Source organism: Oncorhynchus mykiss, chromosome 16, assembly GCF_057628025.1.
Source record: "Oncorhynchus mykiss isolate SJ-2025 chromosome 16, ASM5762802v1, whole genome shotgun sequence".
NCBI classification, from domain to species: Eukaryota; Metazoa; Chordata; class Actinopteri; order Salmoniformes; family Salmonidae; genus Oncorhynchus; species Oncorhynchus mykiss.
The window spans coordinates 57,291,067-57,316,397 of record NC_143037.1 but is presented as its reverse complement, the minus strand read 5'-3'; the positions used below and the strand labels follow the sequence as shown (position 1 = coordinate 57,316,397).

The window sequence follows — 25,331 nt, the reverse complement described above, 5'->3', positions numbered from 1 at the left end:
AGGGCCTTGATCGATCACTATCAGTGCAGTCTGTGAGAGGACGTCCGTCGGGAGTTGGCCTGCCGAGACACCACCCTCACGTTGGACCAGCTGGTGGACCTGTCCATCCGGCTGGACAACCTACTGGACGTCCAGATCGGGGCCTGTCAGTTCCATCCCCCACTCTGACGCCCATGGAGCTGGGAGGTGCTGTGCTTAGGGTGACCGGAGGAGGGGCCAGTCCCTGCACCATCTGTGGCCGCAGAGGGCACACTGCCTGTCGGTGCTGGTGGGGTTCCTCAGGGAGTCGAGGAAGCAGGCAGGGCACTATCGTGTCACCCCAGGTGAGTCGGCACCAGGCTCACCCAGAGCCCCCTGTTGCTAACATACAGTATATGTGTTTATTAATTTTCCTGGGTTTTCCACACATTCCCAGCATAAGGCTCTCGTAGATTCAGGCACAGCTGGGAATTTTAATGATCGTTCATTTGCCCATAGTTTAGGGATCCCCATTGTTCCTGTGGATATGCCCTTCCCTGTGCATGCCCTAGATAGTCGACCATTAGGGTCAGGACTGATTAGGGAGGCCACCATTCCACTAGACATGGTTACGCAGGAGGGTCACAAGGAAAGAATCAGTCTCTTCCTTATTGATTCTCCTGCATTTCCTGTGGTGCTGGCCCTACCCTGGGTGGCCTGTCATGACCCCACTATTTCGTGGCAACAGAGGGCGGTCACGAGAGTGCTCAGGGAGGTGTGTAGGGTTTTCCATTGGTGCGAATATGGTGGAAAGTCCAGACCAGGTCTCCACCGTGCGCATCCCCTCAGAATATGCCGATTTGGCTCTCGCCTTCTGTAAGAAGATGGCGATTCAATTACCGCCCCATCGACGGGGGGATTGTGCAATAAATCTCCTGGTAGATGCAGCACTTCCCAGGAGTCACGTGTATCCTCTGTCACAGGAGGAGACGGCGGCTATGGAAACAGATGTCTCCAAATGCCTGGGGCAGGGATACATTCGGCCCTCCACTTCACCTGCCTCCTCAAGTTTCTTTTTTGTGAAGAACAAGGATGGAGGTCTGCGCCTTGTATTGACTATCAGGGTATCAATCAGATCACTGTGAGGTACAGCTACCCGCTGCCTCTCATCGCCAGTGCGATCAAGTCAATGCACGGGGCGCACTTCTTCACAAAATTGGATCTCAGGAGCGCTTATAACCTGGTGCGTATCCGGGAGCAGGACGAGTGGAAGACGGCATTTAGTACCACCTCGGGGCACTATGAGTACCTCATCATAACGTACGGGTTGATGAATGCTCCATCACTTTTCCCGGCCTTTGTTGACGAGATTTTCTGTACCGGCAGGGTGTAGTGGTGTATATTGACAACATTCTGATATATTCCGCTACGCGCACCGAGCATGTGTTCCTGGTGGGTGCTTGGTCGACTGTTGGAGCATGACCTGTACGTCAAGGCTGAGAAATGTCTGTTCTTCCAACAGTCCGTCTCCTTCCTAGGGTACCGCATTTCCACTTCAGGGGTGGAGATGGAGAGTGACCGCATTTCAGCTGTGCATAATTGGCCAACTCCCACCACGGTAAAGGAAGTGTAGCGGTTTCTAGGGTTTGCCAAACCAGAGGTTTATCCGGGGTTTTGGTCAGGTAGCAGCTCCCATTACTTCACTGCTGAAAGGGGGACCGGTGCGGCTGCAGGGGTCGGGTGAGGCGGACAGGGCTTCTGGTCACCTGAAGGCCCTGTTTACCTCAGCTCCCGTGCTGCTCATCCGGATCACTCTTTGGCGTTCATAGTGGAGGTGGACGCATCCGAGGCTGGGATAGGAGCCATGCTCACTCAGCGCTCAGGCATGCCACCAAAGCTCCGCCCCTGTGCTTTCTTTTCGAAGAGGCTTAGCCCGGCGGAGCAAAACTATGATGTGTGGGACCGGGAGCTGTTGGCTGTTGTCAAGGCTTTGAAGGTGTGGAGACATTGGTTTGAGGGGGCTAAACACCCTTTCCTCATCTGGACTGACCACAGCACTCTGGAGTACATCCGGGCGGCGAGGAGACTGAACCCTCGCCAGGCAAGGTGGGCCATGTTCTTTACCCGTTTTGTTTTCACTCTGTTCTACAGACCAGGTTCCCAGAACGCTAAGGCATATGCACTGTCCCGGATGTATGACACAGAGGAGCAGTCCATGGATCACAATACCATTCTTCCGGCCTCTTGCCTGGTGGCACCGGTGGTGTGGGAGCTGGACGCGGACATCGAGCGGGCGTCACGCACAGAGCCCACTCCCCCCCAGTGTCCAGCTGTGCGCCTGTACGTTCCGTCTGCTGTCCGCGACCGTTTGATCTATTGGGCCCACACATCACCCTCCTCTGGTCATCCTGGCATCGGTCGGACAGTGCGTTGCCTTAATGGGAAGTACTGGTGGTCCACCTTGGCCGTGAGGGTTTATGTTTCCTCCTGCTTGGTGTGCGCCCAGTGCAAGGCTCCCAGGCACCTGCCCAGAGGGAAGTTACAACCCCTACCCCTTCCACAACGGCCGTGGTCGCACCTGTCGGTGGACTTCCTGCCAGATCTTCCTCCCTCACAGGGCAACACCACGATCCTGGTCATTGTGGATCGGTTTTCTAAGTCCTGCCATCTCCTCCCTTTGCCCGTTCTCCCGACGGCCCTACAGACTGCGGAGGCCCTGTTCACACACGTCTTCCGGCACTACGGGGTGCCTGAGGACATAGTTTCTGATCGGGGTCCCCAGTTCACATCCAGGGTCTGGAGAGCGTTCATGGAACGTCTGGGGGTCTCGGTCAGCCTCACCTCAGGTTTTCACCCAGAGTAACGGGCAGGTGGAAAGAGTAAACCAGGATGTGGGTATTATTTCTGCGGTCACATTGCCAGGACCGGCCGGGGGAGTGGGCGGAGTTCATCCAATGGGCAGAGATGGCCCATAACTCACTCTGACACTCCTCCACTAACCTCTCTCCTTTCCAGTGCGTACTGGAGTATCAGCCGGTTCTGGAACCTTGGCATCAGAGCCAGATCGAAGCTCCTGCGGTGGACGAATGGTTTAAGCGCTCGGAGGAGACCTGGGACGCCGCCCATGTGCACCTACAACGGGCTGTGAGGCGGCAAAAGGCGAGCGCCAACCGCCACCGCAGCGAGGCCCTGGTGTTTGCACCGGGGGACCGGGTCTGGCTCTCGACCCGAAACCTGCCCCTCTACCTGCCCTGCCGGAAGCTGGGCCCGCGGTTTGTGGGGCCATTTAATGTCCTGAAGAGACTGAACGAGGTATGCAACAGTTTACAGCTTCCCCCAGATTACCGTATTAATCCCTCGTTCCATGTGTCTCTCCTCAGGCCGGTGGTGGCGGTCCACTCCAGGAGTCTGAGGTGCAGGAGGTTCCTCCGCCCCCTCGAGGGGTCCCCGGCATATGCTGTTCGAGCCATCCTGGACTTGAGCCATACTGGACTCAAGGCGTCGGGCGAGGGGCCTTCAGTACCTCGTGGAGTGGGAGGGGTACGGTCCGGAGGAGAGATGCTAGGGGCCGGTGGAGGACGTCTTGGACCCTTCGTTGCTGCGGGAGTTCCACCGTATCCATCCGGATCGCCCTGCACCTCGTCCTCAGGGTCGTCGCTGCTGGAGCTGCGTATCAAGGGGGGAGATACTGTCACGACTTCCGCTGAAGTCGGTCCCTCTCCTTGTTCGGGCGGAGTTCGGCGGTCGATGTCACCGACCTTCTAGCCATCGCCGATCCACTTTTCATTTTCCATTTGTTTTGTCTTTGTCTTACACACCTGATTTCACTCACCCAGTTACTTGTTTATTATTTAACCCTCTATTCCCCATGTTTGTTTGTGAGTGATTGTTCGTTGTACATCAGTCCGTTATTGTGGGCTCGCTATATTGCTTTGTATTTTGTATATTTTGAGTAAAGTACGTTGATTACTCATATCTGCTGTCCTGCGCCTGACTCTCTACATAGACATACACAGGACCATTACACAAGTTGCTCTTCTGATGAAGAAATATGTCTTTATATGTTGGCTAGGCCTTCTATAAGTCAATGAATTCACCTTATTAGCATTAAATAAATATGCTAGAAGCTATGCAGAGCCGTGGTTGGGTCCATTCAGGTCTATCAGCCGCTCTGGTGGTAGGTCGGGTCTTCGGGTTCGATCTGTGAAGACCTCTACTGCAGAGTGCAGACATCCTCAGACAAGCTGAAGGAGACAGCAATGTCCTTAAGACCTTGACCCTGTCAATCTAAATCAAGGAAAACGTTTGACAGATTTTCACAGCCCATTCGCCCCATCCTCTCTGCCCCCATGCCATCATGCTACAATCCTCACACTTCCCCTGATATCTGTGGCATTTCTGGGGCGAGTCTCTGCATACCCTTCACCCTCTCTTCCTCTTGTCCTGTGTGAATGTGGATGCCGTGAGTTAGCTTGGCACCAGGAGGACGGGAGTGACCGTGAGTTAGCTTGGCACCAGTAGGACGGGAGTGACCGTGAGTTAGCGTGGCACCAGGAGGACCCAAGCCAGTTGACATTAGAGAACCTCAGTCATGGGAGCCACTGATGGGCGTATATGTGATTAGGGCAAATGTATGGCGTGTGACACAGCTAAGAACATTCCTGCATCAGGAGACACAGACACGCACACAACAAGCGCGCACACACACAGACAAGCGCAATTACAGACACACACAGAGACAAATGTGAAAACACACACACTGTGGTTGGAGTCCTTTTTTGGACAGCTGGCTCTTTTCCTCAGACTGGTACTGAGGGACAGTTCTACATTTACTGGGGTGGGCTGGTCCAATATAGGTGAGGGTTGACAAACTTTTTTTTTGCTTTGGGGAGGGTTGTGTGTTTTTTATTGTGCACAGGGAAGGGTAGTGTGTTTTTTATTGTGCACAGGGAAGGGTAGTGTGTTTTTTCCTTGATTTACATTCTCCATTTTGCTGATTTTACTATATAATGTGTCCCATATAGCCACATTTCCTAATCTACTTGCATGCGCCTCCTCTATCAAGGTGTTTTGGTACTTCCCTTACGTACTACACCTTTGTATTTAAAAAATATTGTATTTATTTATTATTTTTTTAGGGGTGGATCAGCTTAATATTGCGGAAAGAATATTGGTTCCATCAATGTAATTGTCTGCATCATTTCCAATCCCCCATATATATTTTTTGGGTAAATATATATATCCATACACGCATGCATACATATACACATACAGTGCCTTGCGAAAGTATTCGGCCCCCTTGAACTTTGCGACCTTTTGCCACATTTCAGGCTTCAAACATAAAGATATAAAACTGTATTTTTTTGTGAAGAATCAACAAGTGGGACACAATCATGAAGTGGAACGACATTTATTGGATATTTCAAACTTTTTTAACAAATCAAAAACTGAAAAATTGGGCGTGCAAAATTATTCAGCCCCTTTACTTTCAGTGCAGCAAACTCTCTCCAGAAGTTCAGTGAGGATCTCTGAATGATCCAATGTTGACCTAAATGACTAATGATGATAAATACAATCCACCTGTGTGTAATCAAGTCTCCATATAAATGCACCTGCACTGTGATAGTCTCAGAGGTCCGTTAAAAGCGCAGAGAGCATCATGAAGAACAAGGAACACACCAGGCAGGTCCGAGATACTGTTGTGAAGAAGTTTAAAGCCGGATTTGGATACAAAAAGATTTCCCAAGCTTTAAACATCCAAGGAGCACTGTGCAAGCGATAATATTGAAATGGAAGGAGTATCAGACCACTGCAAATCTACCAAGACTTGGCCGTCCCTCTAAACTTTCAGCTCATACAAGGAGAAGACTGATCAGAGATGCAGCAAAGAGGCCCATGATCACTCTGGATGAACTGCAGAGATCTACAGCTGAGGTGGGAGACTCTGTCCATAGGACAACAATCAGTCGTATATTGCACAAATCTGGCCTTTATGGAAGAGTGGCAAGAAGAAAGCCATTTCTTAAAGATATCCATAAAAAGTGTTGTTTAAAGTTTGCCACAAGCCACCTGGGAGACACACCAAACATGTGGTGCTCATGAAGGTGCTCTGGTCAGATGAAACCAAAATTGAACTTTTTGGCAACAATGCAAAACGTTATGTTTGGCGTAAAAGCAACACAGCATCACCATCCCCACTGTCAAACATGGTGGTGGCAGCATCATGGTTTGGGCCTGCTTTTCTTCAGCAGGGACAGGGAAGATGGTTAAAATTGATGGGAAGATGGATGGAGCCAAATACAGGACCATTCTGGAAGAAAACCTGATGGAGTCTACAAAAGACCTGAGACTGGGACGGAGATTTGTCTTCCAACAAGACAATGATCCAAAACATAAAGCAAAATCTACAATGGAATGGTTCAAAAATAAACATATCCAGGTGTTAGAATGGCCAAGTCAAAGTCCAGACCTGAATCCAATCGAGAATCTGTGGAAAGAACTGTAGATATGGATATGTTAATGTCAGTGCAAACTAGATGAGATTGTGGTGGTATTTCCAGGAGGCATATGAGTTTATTTAGCATAAATCACATGAAGCTTAACATGACATAACTAACTTACTGACATGGATATTAAATGCTCTGTCATATAGGCTATGTGCTCTGTTTTCTATGGGTTGCTGTCAGCATTCTATTTACAATGCTCTTGCATGAGAGGGTGAGAGGCTACAGTGGACCTTACTAAGTGTGGGATAAGTCTAGTCAATCCTCTAGCTCCCCTTAAAAGACTGAAAATATGCTCTCTAAGTAGCATGTTTGTTTATGAGATGAATTCAGTCAATGACATGGGAAATCACACTGGTGTAAAGCAATATGCAGTGTTGTTTGTCAGAATTCAGTGTGATACTACAGTACCAGTAGTGTAGTAACCTAAAAAGTGTTAAACAAATCAAAATATATTTTATATTTGAGATTCTTCAAAGTAGCCACACTTTGCCTTGATGACAGCTTTGCACACTCTTGTAGCCAGCTGCTGTGTGGAGCTTGCAGGGAAACAACCCACAAGAACAAGATACTCTCCCGCCACGACATTGTCTCCTTTGCCAATCGCACGATGGGGCCCACAAAACATGTGGTGTGTTAAAACTACAATCTTCTTCAATCTTAAAGTGTTACGTACCCCTTTAAAAACAGCTAGAAATATTTGATGGATAAACTAGCAGGTGCACTGAAAATGTTGGTGAAAATGTTGGTGAAATCCAAGGCTCTCAAACTCAAATTCTCTCTTCTCGGAGATTCCATTGTAATGTCTGCATGTACAGTGCCTTGCGAAAGTATTCGGCCCCCTTGAACTTTGCGACCTTTTGCCACATTTCAGGCTTCAAACATAAAGATATAAAACTGTATTTTTTGTGAAGAATTAACAACAAGTGGGACACAATCATGAAGTGGAACGACATTTATTGGATATTTCAAACTTTAACAAATCAGAAACTGAAAAATTGGGCGTGCAAAATTATTCAGCCCCCTTAAGTTAATACTTTGTAGCGCCACCTTTTGCTGCGATTACAGCTGTAAGTCGCTTGGGGTATGTCTCTATCAGTTTTGCACATCGAGAGACTGAAATTTTTTCCCATTCCTCCTTGCAGGCCCAAACCATGATGCTGCCACCACCATGTTTGACAGTGGGGATGGTGTGTTCAGCTGTGTTGCTTTTACGCCAAACATAACGTTTTGCATTGTTGCCAAAAAGTTCAATTTTGGTTTCATCTGACCAGAGCACCTTCTTCCACATGTTTGGTGTGTCTCCCAGGTGGCTTGTGGCAAACTTTAAACAACACTTTTTATGGATATCTTTAAGAAATGGCTTTCTTCTTGCCACTCTTCCATAAAGGCCAGATTTGTGCAATATACGACTGATTGTTGTCCTATGGACAGAGTCTCCCACCTCAGCTGTAGATCTCTGCAGTTCATCCAGAGTGATCGTGGGCCTCTTGGCTGCATCTCTGATCAGTCTTCTCCTTGTATGAGCTGAAAGTTTAGAGGGACGGCCAGTTCTTGGTAGATTTGCAGTGGTCTGATACTCCTTCCATTTCAATATTATCGCTTGCACAGTGCTCCTTGGGATGTTTAAAGCTTGGGAAATCTTTTTGTATCCAAATCCGGCTTTAAACTTCTTCACAACAGTATCTCGGACCTGCCTGGTGTGTTCCTTGTTCTTCATGATGCTCTCTGCGCTTTTAACGGACCTCTGAGACTATCACAGTGCAGGTGCATTTATATGGAGACTTGATTACACACAGGTGGATTGTATTTATCATCATTAGTCATTTAGGTCAACATTGGATCATTCAGAGATCCTCACTGAACTTCTGGAGAGAGTTTGCTGCACTGAAAGTAAAGGGGCTGAATAATTTTGCACGCCCAATTTTTCAGTTTTTGATTTGTTAAAAAAGTTTGAAATATCCAATAAATGTCGTTCCACTTCATGATTGTGTCCCACTTGTTGTTGATTCTTCACAAAAAAATACAGTTTTATATCTTTATGTTTGAAGCCTGAAATGTGGCAAAAGGTCGCAAAGTTCAAGGGGGCCGAATACTTTCGCAAGGCACTGTATATACATACACATACCTATATAGACATACATACTTTTTTAAAGAATATACCTTTATTATTATTCCCCGCAAACCCTTCCACCGATCCCCCAATTGGAGTAAACTAATAAACACTTCACTTTCGCAAGGCACTGTATATACATACACATACCTATATAGACATACATACTTTTTTAAAGAATATACCTTTATTATTATTCCCCGCAAACCCTTCCACCGATCCCCCAATTGGAGTAAACTAATAAACACTTCTGCTTTTACCTTCAATTTATACATCTTACATCTTACTTACTACACATTACCAGTCAACTGTCTATCCTGTCATCTATTCATAGTGACAATAGTGGTAGGTGGATTGTTTGTCCAGATCTGCAATAGACTATAGTAATCATACCACACACAAAATCGTACGAATCTGCACCAATTTTCAATATAAGTCCACAAGATAGAGGAATAGCTGTCAGGCCGGATTCAAAACATAGAATTTTCCAATTTAAATTATTATATAACATTCTTGCAACCAATAGAATGTTGTATATATGGGGGATACAACCATCCCAGCTCTGCAGATTCTGCTGTGAAGAGACAGAATCATTAGATAATTTGTTTTGATACTGTCCATATGTAGCTTGTTTTTGGTTACAGGTTCAGGAATGGCTGAAGAGTGCTGGGTGATTTGAAAGGTCATAGTCAATCAATCAATAACATATGTGGGAACTCCTTCAAGACTGTTGGAAAAGCATTCCTCATGAAGCTGGTTGAAAGAATGCCAAGAGTGTGCAAAGCTGTCATCAAGGCAAGCAGTAGCTACTTTGAAGAATCTAAAATCTAAAATATATCTTGATTTGTTTAACACTTTTTTGGTTACTACATGATTTCATATGTGTTATTTCATAGTTTTATTCTACAATGTAGGACATAGTTCAAATAAAGAAAAACCCTTGAATGAGTAAGTGTGTCCAAACTTTTGACTGGTACTGTAAGTATTCAGACCCTTTACTCAGTACTTTGTTGAAGCACCTTTGGCAGCGATTTCAGCCTTGAGTCTTCTTGGGTAGGACGCTACAAGTTTGGCACACCTGTATTTGGGGGGATTCTATTTCATAGTTTTGATGTCTTCACTATTATTCTACAATGTAGAAAATAGTAAAAATAAAGAAAAACCCTTAAATGAGTAGGTGTGTCCATACTTTGGACTGGTACTGTATATATTTACAAAATGACATTGATGGAAGCAACACTCTATCTGCAATATGGTATAGCTGATCCAGTGCCATTTAAGATGAACGAGGACTATTATTTTTTAATGAGCATGGACTTATTTCTATTACAGCATATTGGATGAGTGTCATTCATATTCCATTCACCCAGTTCAATATAACAGAGATAGGTTTAGGTTTAGGTTTAGGTTTAGGTTTACATGATACTCAAATGTTCCTTATACCCATCATGAGGTTGCTGCAACCTAGCCTATGAGTGAAAGTTTCCAACGTAGGTGCACACAGGTCGAAAAGGTTGAGGTGACAGTGACATATTCAATACCACCTTGCACACTTTCGCCTGCATCTAGATGATCTAGCGTGTAATAATTAGTCCAGCAGTTGCCAATTCTTGCAAAAACCCTGTTATTTGAGTGTTTCATTCCATTTGGATCAGTTGTGGATCGACTCTGAACAGATTATAGAAGGGCACAGTAGCAGGCCAGTCTGGCTGTATTTTTACTTCTGATACTGAAGCGCATTCTGCTGCCGATCATCATTCTCCCAAGTCGTCCACATAGATGACATGCTTTACTTGATTGTGGTGTTGAAAACGTAAACCGTGATTACAAGCGCTCAAAGGAATCAGTATACAGCTATGCATTTCTTATTGGTTGTGTGTGGTGCATTGGCACAGAGACCTGGACAATTCCTGGCATATATTTTATATAATTATAAATACGGTATCGCATCAAAATGTTGAAAATCAGATTTCCCCTAGCTGATCGTTGTCTGCAGCCGGCTCTGATTGTAGTTTAATGACACAGGTAGGGAGAGTGAGCTCATCCGTTGTGGTCTGTGAACACTCAACCTTCTGCACTGTGCCACAAAACCATGCTGAAGTGTTAAAGTCCATATCTACGTTTATAAACTCAGGGTTACTACAATTATTGGTATTTATGCTATTTATTTTTATGACACCCCCCTCCCCCACCCCTGTGCGTAAGTGAGAAAGTGTGTGTGTGGGTGTGAGTGTCTGTCTGTCTGTGTGTTTGTGTGACTGAGTTAGGCTGTCTGTGTCTCTACATGGGGAGCCCCTTAGCTGAGTTGTCTGGCTCACAGTTCCCAGGAGGAAGACTTAGTTCGGTGCGCCACTAGAGAGATGAGGAAACCGGGGCACATTTCCTGTGGAAATGGGGTTATCACTTCACCAATTACTGTGCAATTAGAAAGGCAGGACTGGAGATGTCTGGGAAACGGACAAACACACACTCCCCGACATCTGGATTCTTTCACAACTCAACCAGGCACAAGTGGACACCTTGCCCTTTCACCTTTCTGAATACATAGATATAAATCATAATCAGATTGCCTGAGTCCTTGTCTGAGTATTACCGCACACCTTTACTTCAAGGCTGCAAAACCACTGTCTGCCGTTGTCAAGGGTGCTACCAAGGAAGAGGGGTACTAATTCTCCCCTCAGGTGAAAGGAGAATGTGTCATCATCTAGATGATGAAATGACTCCCAGTCTAGGTCAGTATGGCCGCCTCTCCAATCACTGTACCGGGTAATAATACACCATCACAGGTCACAAGAGCAGCAGGTGAACTGTAAAGGAAACCAGACACGGCAAGCATCATCAAACCCCAACTCTATTATAACCCGCTTGTGTGCGGTTTTCACATGGCTTAACCGCTGAGATTGCTTCATTAGCCTTTTGTATGTGCCGCTATACATTTCACTGAATCTGCAGCAGTAAAATGCCCCTTTTGTGTGTGGGGGGCACAAACCCAATCTCCAGCTGTCATTTATCATTTGGGAAATCAGGCCCAGAGTCTACAAGCGACTGGGATAATTGAGTCATTATAAGTGGGGTGGCAGGCAGTCTAACTCCAGTGTTGGCTGGCTGGCTGATGTGAAGTTTGACTGAATAACTGGGATAATTTAGTCATTAAGGCTAGGAGGGTTGGAGAGAGAGGGACCAGGCAGCCAAGCTGATGGGGTAATCAGCCATGGTGGGGTTAAAAACCAGCTCCATCACATGTGGTCTTCTAGGATCTGATCTGGAATCAGGCACCCCTGACCCGTGAAGAGCAGAGGAAAAGGCAGTCAGGCTATCAGACGTACATCGGAGGTAGGGAGGGAAATGACCAGCACATGGTACTCCCTCTGAGAGTCACTGTCTGTGTGTCGTTGTCTGCATCGGATTGAAACACGCATGCATGTACGCCCAGACAAAGACGCACAGACGCACACATTCACACACCCACACATCTCTGACACCCAGCAATTCCTTTATCACACACACTCTTTCTCCCTCTAACGCACAGGACCACAGTACCACCTTGAAACACCTTGTATTAAGCACAATTCACATCTGGCAGTACACATCATCAAAAGCAGCCAGATGAAGCACTGAAATACAGCAGATCAAAAATGCAGAAAATAAAACCTCTCTCTGTGTTGAGTCACTTTAGCTCTGACTAAACTAAATTAATGAGACAATTCCCACCTGAGAGTATTTTGAAATACTAGCTTTCCTCCCTGCATAATTTCCTTTTGTACTTTCTAGGCCATGTCCTTTTCAGCCTTGAATCTGATTCTTATTTGTACTTCACAGAGTCTGTGTGATGTCTGGGTGTGTTTAAATGGTGTGAGTACAGACCATTACGATTAGACTATCACTCCCAACTGGGGTTTATTATTGTTGCATTATCAGATATGAGTAGATGGAGCAGCTCAAATATCAATCAGTACTCACTGAGCACAGACTAAAAATCTGTTAGAAGACAGATGAATATACAATCATACACATTCTTTGAAGCAAAAATTAGCCCTCTCAACGACACACATCATCTTTACACAAAATCGCACTTTGTCAATCATGCACACAAATCTTCACACAAAACTGCCATACTCTTCCAAACATAGCTGATCCTTTATTATGTAATGGTATGAGGGAAGCAGTTATAGGGACATAGAAGGAACGGATACAATTCAAATAGACAACACAGTGCGTGGAGAGCTATACAAAAATACAGCACGTGAGGCACACTAACAAAGAGACAGCAGGGTGTGAATGGGAGAGAGAGGGGTTCTGTCTTACCTGAGTGGGTGAACTGCAGGCGAGGCTGGGAGGCTCTCCATGCCCCCGTCAGACTGCTCCCCAGGTGGCCTAGGAGGACCAGGGTCACGAACCGCCACATGGTCTCTCACTCACACACACTCAAAGTCCTGAGCACAACACACACTTCACGAGGAAGGCAAGTGTGTCTCCTCACGAGTATATGTGTGTGGGCTCGGAAAGATACCTAGATAAATCTAGTCCAACAAAACACACTACTCCCACTTGGCTTCAGCTAAACAGCTACTGATCAGATGTGTCTCCTCTCATCTCTTCTCTTCGTGTAACTTGTCTCATGCGTCTCTCACTCTGTTGTATCTTTTCTGTTATGTCTGGGTTTCTCCCCTTGTTGAGTTTTGATTCCTCTCCCACTGTACTCTTTTCATCTCCTCTGATGTCCCTCTCTCTCTCTCTCTCTGTCAGTGAGTCCTCCTCTCCTCCGTATAGGCAAAGAGGAGGCGGGGGAAGAGTTCCCAAATTACATACACAAACACACACACTACTTCCCTCTTTTTCACTGCTGCAGGAAAACCTACTTTAAATGGGAATAAGACAACTGCTATGTGGTGTGCCTTTCATCTTATTTCTCTCCCTCTCGCTCTCACTATACCCCCTCTTGCTTTCTTGTCACTTTCACTCCGCTGCATCAAACAGTCCTTTTGTTGGCCTTTGATGTATAGCGTTGACTTTTTTACTTTTAAGTATGATAAAACTACTTTTTCTACCACTTCACTTAAGTACATTTAAAACCAGATACTTTTAGACTTTTACTCAAGTAGTATTTTGCTGGGTGACTTTAATATTCTATTAAGCTATCTTTACTTTTACTGAAGTATGACAACTGAGTAGTTTTCCCACCACTGAGTATTAGTAGAAGTAGTAATAGTAGTAGTAGTAGTAGTAGTAGTAGTAGTAGTAGTAGTAGTAGTAGTAGTATCAATCAATAAAATATATTTATAAAGCCCTTTTTACATCAGCCGATGTATCACAAATTGCTATACAGAAACCCAGCCTAAATCCCCAAACAGCAAGCAATGCAGATGTAGAAGCAGATGGAGAAGTAGTAATAGTAGCAGTAGCAGTAGTAGTAGTAATACAGTAATACAGTAGTTGTATTAGTACAGCTGTACCGTAGTAGTAGTAGCTAGTTGTAGCATCGTGATGGTTGATAAAGCATGTAAAACTCAGAATTACAGAAACAGAGTGAGATCAGGACAAAAGCCTTGAACCAGGAGAGACTGAGGAGGGAGATAGTTGTGATGACTGAGGAAGAGACCTACCTGGCCATGAAACAGCAGGATGATAGATTGAGGGAGTTGGACAGACTCAGACAGCTGGAGACTCTTACCAACCTGGACAAGACCAGACTTGTATTTATTAGCTATAATTGTTTAGATATGTCGCTGTCCATGATTTATGATGTGTTTTAATGTATGCACAGATCTGCACACAAAAATTCCCCAAGGGATAATAAAGTAATTGACTTATCTTATCTGATTTTAGGGAGTAGAAGATGAAAGAGGAGGAGAGAATAGTTGGAGAGGAAAGGTGACAGAGGTGGGAGAAAACCTTGGAAGAGATGTATTTGGAGAAGGCACAGAATGAGAACAAGAAGAAGGAGCCTGCTGTGCCTGTGCACGTGCCTAGGCTCATTGTCTACAAGCCGAGGCCCCAGGTCGAGCTCACACCTGACTGTTGGCTCCAGACCCAGAATGACCCAACTCTCGAATCCAGCCAAGATCCAGAGCACAATCAAGCTCCAGACGCCACGATGGCTGCTGCCGAGACCCAATGTGAGGTACGGGACATTGAGTGTGATGAGCGAAAATGTGTAGGCGTAGATGTGGTCTACAGGGGACGGATCATTCCCCTTGAAGAGATCCAAGAGGCCAAGCAGCGGCTCCTCTAGGAGGCTAAGGACGCTGAACACCAGGCCAAGGCTGAGACCTACAAAACCTAATGCAGGAACTACATTGACCAGATGAAGAGGAACCCAAAGCCCTTCCTAGTGAGAGAGGAGGAGGAGAAAGAAGCTGAATCCAATGGCAGTAAGTACTCCAGCCTCATTGCTGAGACTGAGGAGATGGAGGAGAGTGCCAATGAGGAGGAGGGGAAGGACCTCAGAGAGGAGGAAGGAAGTGTGGAGCCCAAGGGGAACATCAAGCGAAGGAAGGTGAATCGCTGGGTGAACGAAAAGGTTAAAGATCGCTACCAGAAGAGGATTAAGATAACCTATTACAACGAGGAGCACATAGATGACAGAAGGATGTACAAGGGGGCGTATGACATCACACTTGTGGAGCAGAATCAAAGGAACCAGGCAAAGCTGCTGAAGGCTGAACAGAAGAGGCAGAAGCTGGAGGACCGCTGGAGTGGGAGGAGAGGGAACAGAAGAGGCAGAAGCTGGAGGACCGCTGGAGTGGGAGGAGAGGGAACAGAAGAGGCAGAAGCTGGAGGACCGCTGGAGTGGGAGGAGAGGGAACAGAAGAGGCAGAAGCTGGAGGACCGCTGGAGTGGGAGGAGAGGGAACAGAAGAGGCAGAAGCTGGAGGACCGCTGCAGTGGGAGGAGAGGGAACAGAAGAGGCAGAAGCTGGAGGACCGCTGGAGTGGGAGGAGAGGGAACAGAAGAGGCAGAAGCTGGAGGACCGCTGGAGTGGGAGGAGAGGGAACAGAAGAGGCAGAAGCTGGAGGACCGCTGGAGTGGGAGGAGAGGGAACAGAAGAGGCAGAAGCTGGAGGACCGCTGGAGTGGGAGGAGAGGGAACAGAAGAGGCAGAAGCTGGAGGACCGCTGGAGTGGGAGGAGAGGGAACAGAAGAAAGAGGCCAAGAAGTTCAAAAAGAGAGAGAAGGAAGATTCCAATTCTAGAGGCAACATCACAACATTGAAAATGGCCAGGGTAAATATTGAGCTGAACTGAAAGGACATGGGAATGAGTAAAACGAGGAAAGACGTTTTTAATTTTTAAATCATGGTCAAAGTTTTCTGTGGGATGTTCATCACTTGTAATGTTAAGTGTGACCCAAAGATTACAAGTTATATTTTGCTTTAACTAGGCTAATTCTCCTTTACCCTTTACTGACCTCCTGTTGTCCTTGTATATTTCAGCTTTTGGTGTGCCAGGAGACGCTTGTAAGAATTCAACTCCAGACCACTTCCGTGCTCAAAATATGGGTCTCGACTACTCAATGTCCTTTTGATAATCATAGGGTCTTGGCGCCCCCATGTGGCTCAGACCACTCAGTGGCCAACACCATTTGAGCCAAAGTGCATCTACATTAATTTACCGAAGTGCGTCGCTGCAAGACTGGAAAATAATAAAAACGTTGCAGCTTCTCATGTCCCAAAAACGACCCCTATCCAAAGCACTGCTATATAAAGAACTGGTTAAACGACATTGTCTTGGGACTGGGCACAGGATGTGCATTATCTTGGTTTCGTTGCATGAGATTGAATATTGAACATGAGATTGAATACAACTGCGACCTGGCCAAGATAAAGTAAATCAGTGTGACACAGACAAGAACACAGAGTTACACATGGAATAACATGGAATAATCAAGCCAATAACACAATAAACAAGTCAATGACACAGTAGAAAAAAAGAAAGTCTATATTCAGTGTGTGCAAAAGGCATGAGGAGGTAGGCAATAAATAGGCCAATTTAGGCAATTTAGCAAATTAACACTGGAGTGATAAATGAGCAGATGATGATGTGCAAGTAGAGATACCGGTGTGCAAATGAGCAGAAAAGTAAATAAAACAGTATGGGGATGAGGTAGGTAGATTGGGTGGGCTATTTACAGATGGACTATGTACAGCTGCAGCAATCGTTTAGCTGCTAAGATAGCTGATGTTTAAAGTTGGTGAGGGAAATATAAGTATCCATCTTCAGTGATTTTTGCAATTTGTTCCAGTACTGGCAGCAGAGAACTGGAAGGAAAGGCGACCAAATAAAGTGTTGGCTTTGGGGATGATTAGTGAGATATACCTGCTGGAGCGCGTGCTACGGGTGGGTGTTGTTATCGTGACCAGTGAGCTGAGCTAAGGCGGAGCTTTACCTAGCATAGACTTATAGATGACCTGGAGCCAGTGGGTCTGGCGACGGATATGTAGCGAGGGCCAGCCGACTAGAGCATACAGGTCGCAGTGGTGGGTGGTATAAGGTGATTTGGTAACAAAACGGATGGCACTGTGATAGACTGCATCCAGTTTGCTGAGTAGAGTATTGGAAGCTATTTTGTAGATGACATCGCCGAAGTCGAGGATCGATAGGATAGTCAGTTTTTCTAGGGTAAGTTTGGCGGCGTGAGTGAAGGAGGCTTTGATGCAAAATAGAAAGCTGATTCTAGGTTTGATTTTGGACTGGAGATGTTTAATATGAGTCTGGAAGGAGAGTTTACAGTCTAGCCAGACACCTAGGTATTTATAGTTGTCCACATATTCTAGGTCAGAACCGTCCAGGGTGGTGATGCTAGTCGGGCGGGTGGGTGTGGGCAGCGAACAGTTGAAAAGCATGCATTTGGTTTTACTAGCTTTTAAGAGCAGTTGGAGGCCACAGAAGGAGAATTGTATGGCATTTAAGCTTGTTTAGAGGTTAGTTAACACAGTGTCCAATAGGCCTACAATAGTTATGTGACAATAAGGGATCACACTATCAACTGTCTGTCTATCACTCACCTGTGGAGGCAATTTGGAGAGAGTTCAAAATAATTTATACAACTATCCAATGGCCGTCTGACCATAATAACCTGCTAATTGATAATAAACCATTAATGGGCCTACTGATCGCCACGATAATTATGTACTGTGTTCAACTTAATTTTTAAGCGTTTTCGCATATAGGATTAATTATCAACATGTAGGTCTCTTGTCACCTATGCCGGTGGACGAAGGACAAGTCGGGGTCGGACAAGAAAGTCGCACACCAAAGCCACTTCTTTACACAAAGTCATATCTGAGCTATCTTACTCACCATTTTACAGCCCTTTGGGATGGGGTATGGGTGACACTTGTAGGCAGCAGATGTTATAAGGCCTAATACAATCTAGGAATGGGAAACGGAACATGCAGAAAGGAGGGATGATAGGACCATAGAAAGAACATGCAGAAAGGAGGGATGATAGGACCATAGAAAGAACATGAAGAAAGGAGGGATGATAGGACCATAGAAAGAAAATGCAGAAAGGAGGGATGATAGGACCATAGAAAGACGCTCAAGTGTGCGCTCTTCGGCAGCTGTGTGTGTGTGTGTGTGTGTGTGTGTGTGTGTGTGTGTGTGTGTGTGTGTGTGTGAGAGAGAGAGAGAGAGAGAGAGAGAGAGAGAGAGAGAGAGAGAGAGAGAGAGAGAGAGAGAGAGAGAGAGATTGTCTAGGATGCTTAATGGGATGTTTTATTTGATACATTTGAATAAGTGATGGAAGAACAGGCATGGAATCATGAGAGAGAGGCCTTCTCATGGCAAGTAGTGTCCCCTTAAGCGAGATTTGGTTTAGTGGCCTCCCCTCTTGATGGAGGAGAAAATGTTTTACTTTTTAAAGTTAATTTCCTGCAATTCTACCCATTTTGCCACAGTGCGGAGAAACATTTTTTCAGTTTTAAAGCTAATTTCCTGAAATTATAAGAATTTTGACATGACTTATGCCATGTTAATGATATCTGAGTGAGAGTGACTAACAAAATCAGTGGGGCCCACTGGAGGTCAGGGCCCCTGGGCACGTGTCCTGTGTGCTTGGTCAGTATTCGGCCATGATTATTACAATTCAAATGTATTTATATAGCTCTTCTTACATCAGCTGATATATCAAAGTGCTGTACAGAAACCCAACCTGAAATCCCAAACAGCAAGCAATGCAGGGGTAGAAGCACAAGTTTAGATAGCTGGCTAGACTAATTTTCTAACTCTCAATAGGATATTGAGCCCCACGAACTGAGTTCTTAAAAATCAAATCAAATTGTATTTCACACATGCACTGAAAACAAGTGTAGACCTTACAGTGAAATGCTTATTTACAAGCCCTTAAACAACAATACAGTTTTAAGAAAAATAAGTGTTAAATAAAAAAATAGATAAGCATAATTTTTTTTTTACCAATAATGAATTAAAGAACAGCAGTAAAATAACAATAACAAGGCTTTATACAGCGGGTACCTGTACAGAGAGAGTCACTGTGCAGGGGCACTGGTTAGTCGAGGTAACATGTATGTCGAGTTAAAGTGACTATGCATAGATAATAAACAGAGAGTAGCAGCAGCGTAAAGGGGGGGGGGGTCAATGCAAATAGTCCAGGTAGCCATTTGATTAGCTGTTCAGGAGTCTTGTGGCTTGGGGGTAAAAGCTGTTAAGAAGCCTTTTGGACCTAGACTTGGCGCTCCGGTACCGCTTGCCGTGCGGTAGCAGAGAGAACAGTCTATGACTAGGGTGGCTGGAGTCTCTGACCATTTTTAGGGCCTTCCTCTGACACCGCCTGGTATAGAGGTCCTGGATGGCAGGAAGCTTGGCCCCAGTGATGTACTGGGCTGTTTGCACTAGCCTCTGTAGTGACTTGCGGTCAGAGGCCGAGCAGTTGCCTTACCAGGCAGTGATGCAAACCAGTCAGGATGCTCTCGATGGTGCCAGTACTGCATGGAATTACTATTCATGTCTAATCTATTTTCTTGGTTATATTATATAATATTCAATATGGTTTATATATTAGAGAGTACTAGGCAAAAATAGGTCTAGATGTTCGGATGCTTTTATTTTGTCGTTTTTTTTGGGGGGGGGGGGGGGGGGGGGGGTGCCTGAGTAAGTAATTTGTGGATTGACATAGCTGACTTCAGTCGGCAGTGGGAATGGCCCATCTTCTTGACTTTCCAGAAGCAACAAAATGTCAGAAACATAGTTCAGACAGATAACCTGACCATGGGCTTGGTGTTTTTCATCTGTGGGAGTCCAAGAATTTTGGGCGCTGGTGAATCAGGGCAATTCGTGTCGTTTCGGGAAGGAAATTAAACGCAGAAATTAAAATCAGTCTCAGTCTTCCCAGCCAGTCACTCACTACAGATACTCGTTGTTTTACCCGCCTCCAAACCCCCTCTCTCCCTCATTGGGCGGCTCAGGGAAAGAAGAGCTCATATTGGTTCAATATAGTTTCACTCGTCAAGGCTAAAAATATCCTGGTATATAAACACGCCGTTTGACTGCACAGGGCTACTAAACTGGTCTCAGTGGTGGAGGCTGCGAGAGAACCGTCCGAGAATGAAAAGTCGGCGGAGGCGCAGGATTTTCCAGTTCTAGCCCACGTCACCGCTCCGCTAATGCCTTGCGCAAGAAAGAGCGAAGCTGTGCAATACTTCGGCCTTTTACGAGATGTGTGGTGTGGCCCGCTAAGGGGGTGGGGGCTCGGTGACGAGGTTTCTTCCTTTTTAGCAACTGTGTCAGATTTTTCTGCTGCAATGGTTGGTTGTCTGTTGTATATTTTCAGAACTTTTCAGTTGCATCCTTGAAAGCAGATTGATATTGAAGCTCGAAGCAGACTGAATTGTCTCAACGGTAGAATAACCAGGTTTCCATCCAACCTTTTTATGCGAGTAAAGTGGCCTACATGTCGGATAAATAAAATGTCATGACAGGCCTGATGGAAATATCGACAAAATAAAATAGGCTACACAAAGTGGGATCTTTTTATGTCGATACAATGAATTATGCGAACAATTGCGGTGGACACGCTTTTATGTGCAACTATTGATATAATAACCATGATCATATTGAAGTAAACGTGGAACACTATGACTCGGAAATCATGCAGTTTATTAGCCTACAGATAAAATACATGATGATGAACTTCACAGGGTGGTTGGTGAAAGTGTGATGAGTTTGAGGTCCCTTTCCAATAAATATGGAGGGTATTATTCTGGTGACATGATGATCGACGCTTGGCTGACATTTGACAAATTAAAATAATCTCGCTCTTTTGTCCATAGTCATCTCATACAGCTCGCACTGTATCTGCGAGCTGTTGGATATAGGCCACTTGCCAATACCAGAAATGGGCACATTCGATGAAATATTTTAAATGACAAATCAATCAGTAGAGTTGAAAATGCGATAGAAACCTATTTAACATGTATTTTTTACTCGGAACATGGGAATTTAACAGCAAAAGTTATTTTTATGTGCACTAAATCATCACGCACAGGCTTTTATCCGCAACAAACCCCCCCGCCCCCCCCCCCAAATGCTAACCTCCCCTGTTATTGTAGGGGGGACCCGGGATGGTAGTAACACTTGCAATTCCTTTTTAAAAATGTATTTACTGAATTATCCAAAATTATCAACAACTTACATCCCTACATCTAACAAAACAAAACACAGGTATAAACAAAATACTAAAAACATACAAAAAAGAAAAATCATAAAATAGAAAAAAAAAATATATATATATATGTCAATTACATTAAAATAAATATATTCAATTAATATTGTAAAAAATATGTCAATTAATGTGCAATTGTAATGTGCAATTGTATTCGATATCAGAAAAGATTTACATTCATAGAACAAGTGAGTCAGATTTTCACCTTCTTTTTCACAAGAAAACGCAGATATCAAAATCAGCACATTTGGATAACATAGAATTACATGGATAAATCTTATGTAGAATCTTAAGGTGCACTTCCTTAAATTAGTTTGGTATACAATATTTGTAAGGCATCAACCAAGCTTTTTTTCCAGACAATGTTGGTTCTATGAATGGAAAATGTGTCTCGTGTATTTGTTACCACAAGATTTCTCAAGTAAATCCACGCCTTCCAAACTGAGTTGTGGATAAGCTCAGTGATCATCACCAAAGCTAAGATGCGTTTCCATTAGTGTAGTAAGACCACTGGGAATGGCTTTGATCACAGAAATAAACTATCTGAAAAGTATTGGAAACTCATTCAATGTTGTAAATTGTTCATATGAAAGAATATTACCCCTGTTGCCGAAAACATCAAGAACAAAGTCACTATTCCTCTCATGCCAGCTGGGGTAGAACAATTACTTATTCCTTACAGTTATGTTTGAACAATTCCACAAAAGAGCTTAATGTGGGGAAAAATTGTGCAGGAAACATATTTTCCAGGACATTAAAGATTGTTGGTGAAATCTAGCCAATTTAACAGGTAATCTTTCAGGGATATAATTACATTTCAGTAAAAATTGGAGACCTCTCAACTTATTAAACACATGGTTTGGAATGTCGAACCTGCCCTGAATGACAGATCACCACTGGGAATGACATATGGAATATTGACAAGACAGGAATAACCATAGTACAAACGTGGCAATGCAATAGGAAATTCTATCCCCCCAACAATTGTTTTCCCATGCAAAAGGTAAACCAGGTCCACTTTGTACGGGATTGATCATTTGGATGTGTTGGAAGTGGAAATGGAGCTTGCTGGATGCAGGAGGATGACTTCCTCATTTTCCTTGAACACTTCGCCAAACATACCAATGTCAGCCTGGAAAGGAAGGTGGTCCTTCAACCACAACTCACACCTGTCAATCAGGGCCATTCATTTCTGTAGGCGCTCTGGTATAGTCTTGCTTTCTTTCCCCCCACACTCACACAAGCTCCAGCTCCTGGAAAGGAGTGTGTACGGGCCATTGAAGAAAATGGTGAACTCTGCCAGTGATGCCTGGATGAGGATGAACCCCGGAAAGACCATGACCATATATGACATTCCAGGCATTGTCAAAACAACACTTCCAGGTGCCACAACACCCACCAATATACAGGCTGGGTTCAGCTGCACTGGCATTTGGCCATACAACCCTGATATATTTCAGGAATGTGACTTTGTACCCTCACTTGTCACTGATCGCCCTGCTCCAGCTGACACACTGGCCTTGCCAGCTTCCTCCCAGGTCACCTCTTCAGCCACCACTCAGGCCACTGTGCCCACTGCCTTCCAGGCCATCTCTCCAGCTGCCTTCCAGGCCACCTCTCCAGCTGCCTTCCAGACCACTTCTCCAACAGCCTTCCAGGCCACCTCTCCAGCTGCCTTCCAGGCCACTGCTCCAACAGCCTTCCAGGCCACTTCTCCAGCTGCCTTCCAGGCCACTTCTCCAACAGCTTTCCAGGCCACCTCTCCAGCTGCCTTCCAGGCCACTGCTCCAACAGCCTTCCAGGCCACTTCTCCAGCTGCCTTCCAGGCCACCTCTCCAGCTGCCTTCCAGGCCACTGCTCCAACAGCCTTCCAGGCCACCTCTCCAGCTGCCTTCCAGGCCACTGCTCCAACAGCCTTCCAGGCCACTTCTCCAGCTGCCTTCCAGGCCACCTCTCCAGCTGCCTTCCAGGCCACCTCTCAAGCCACTTCACAGGACACCTCCCCACATACCAGGATGTGATGGGAAAAACCTGATTACTGTTCTGATTACAACCCAGTTGATGTACGCCCCTTCCCAAAACCAGGGTGCAGGAAAATTACAACAAAAGGTAGGAAGATACATCCACCAAGCAGTCACTGGAAGAACAGCATAAAAAGTAAAGCACTCAAAAGACAAAAATACAATTCGTTGCCGAAAAAAAACTGGAAAGAAGCAAGCCAAGACAAACCACACTGAACAACAACAAAAAACTGGAAAGAAGTAAGCCAAGACAAACCACACTGAACAACAACAAAAAACTGGAAAGAAGCAAGCCAAGACAAACCACACTGAACAACAACAAAAAAACTGGAAAGAAGCAAGCCAAGACAAACCACACTGAACAACAACAAAAAACTAGAAAGAAGCAAGCCAAGACAAACCACACTGAACAACAACAAAAAACTGGAAAGAAGCAAGCCAAGACAAACCACACTGAACAACAACAAAAAACTGGAAAGAAGCAAGCCAAGACAAACCACACTGAACAACAACAAAAAACTGGAAAGAAGCAAGCCAAGACAAACCACACTGAACAACAACAAAAAACTGGAAAGAAGCAAGCCAAGACAAACCACACTGAACAACAACAAAAAACTGGAAAGAAGCAAGCCAAGACAAACCACACTGAACAACAACAAAAAACTGGAAAGAAGCAAGCCAAGACAAACCACACTGAACAACAACAAAAAACTGGAAAGAAGCAAGCCAAGACAAACCACACTGAACAACAACAAAAAACTGGAAAGAAGCAAGCCAAGACAAACCACACTGAACAACAACAAAAAACTGGAAAGAAGCAAGCCAAGACAAACCACACTGAACAACAACAAAAAACTGGAAAGAAGCAAGCCAAGACAAACCACACTGAACAACAACAAAAAACTGTCCTGCATAAGAAAAAAAGCCAAAACAGAACATATTGATGCAGAAGATTCAAGTCCCTCCAACGAGGAAAACTTCTCCATTGTGTGCATGGAGCACTTTAAAAATTCTAAGTCCAAGGAGGTCTGGGTGCAGTGCTGAGAATGCAAAATATGGTCCCACCAAGCCTGTACCCCATGACAGCACTGTCACAACTTTAACTCTGATTAAGCGAAAATGTCCAACATTCAGTCACACACACATGCGCAGAGACACGCACACACACACACATACAAACAGACACACCACAAACATTCAGGTGTTCAGTAGTTTAGCCTAGTTGTTGTTTGGTTGAGAAAGACCATTTAGTGGAGGGTAAAATAATAAACACTTTATTATTTGTATTTATTATTATTTCTGCCAAACAAAATGTTAAACATGGCAATGTGGCTCTCATGGTCTCAATAAAGTCATTCAATAATTAGTTGCATGTCATGATTTATGCACTTTTCATTATGTTACATTCTGTTCATCCCAAGCACTGTTATAACTAACCCAGAACATGGGGTAAATTGTAACACTTCACTCCTCGTATATAAGACAACACCATGCATTTGCAGATTTACATATACAGTTGAAGTCGGAAGTTTACATACAACTTAGCCAAATACATTTAAACTCAGTTTTTCACAATTCCTGACATTTAATCCTAATAAAAAAATCACTGACTTAGTTCAGTTTGGATCACAACTTTATTTTAAGAATGTGAAATGTCAGCATAATAGTGGATACAATGATTTATTTAAGCTTTTATTTCTTTCATCACATTCCCAGTGGGTCAGAAGTTTACATACACTCAATTAGTATTTTGTAGCATTGCCTTTAAATTGTTTAACTTGTGTCAAATGTTTCGGGTAGCCTGCACAAGCTTCCCACAATAAATTGGGTGAATTTTGGCCCATTCCTCCTGACAATGCTGGTGTAACTGAGTCAGGTTTGTAGGTCTCCTTGCTCGCACCAGCTTTTCCAGTTCTGCCCATACATTTTCTATAGGATTGAGGTCAGGGCTTTGTGATGGCCACTCCAATACCTTGACATTGTTGTCCTTAAGTCATTTTGCCACAACTTTGTAAGTATGGTTGGGGTCATTGTCCCTTTGGAAAACCCATTAGCAA

At 44.7% G+C, this 25,331-nt stretch overlaps 2 protein-coding genes across 3 annotated transcripts in view; one reads left to right on the top strand and one right to left on the bottom strand.

Annotated features, from left to right (window-relative positions):
• Window positions 1-13,498, bottom strand: part of LOC110491106 (semaphorin-3ab) — a 38,177-nt gene extending 24,679 nt beyond the window's left edge. Inside the window, exon 1 of one of the 2 annotated variants that reach the window (XM_036947311.2) lies at window positions 12,880-13,498. In XM_036947311.2, coding sequence (XP_036803206.2) covers window positions 12,880-12,979 — 100 coding nt within the window. In that variant the 5' untranslated portion in view covers window positions 12,980-13,498. The remainder of the gene's footprint in view (window positions 1-12,879) is intronic. The other variant, XM_036947312.2, reaches the window with a different exon arrangement.
• A 1,380-nt stretch (window positions 13,499-14,878) lies between these two features.
• LOC149976932 (uncharacterized) lies at window positions 14,879-16,083 on the top strand. The gene is made up of 2 exons (XM_090201614.1): window positions 14,879-15,795; window positions 16,005-16,083. Exon 1 carries the CDS (start codon window positions 14,879-14,881, stop codon window positions 15,782-15,784), a length of 906 nt encoding a protein of 301 aa, XP_090057740.1. The 3' UTR covers window positions 15,785-15,795; window positions 16,005-16,083.
• Window positions 16,084-25,331: the final 9,248 nt, after the last annotated feature.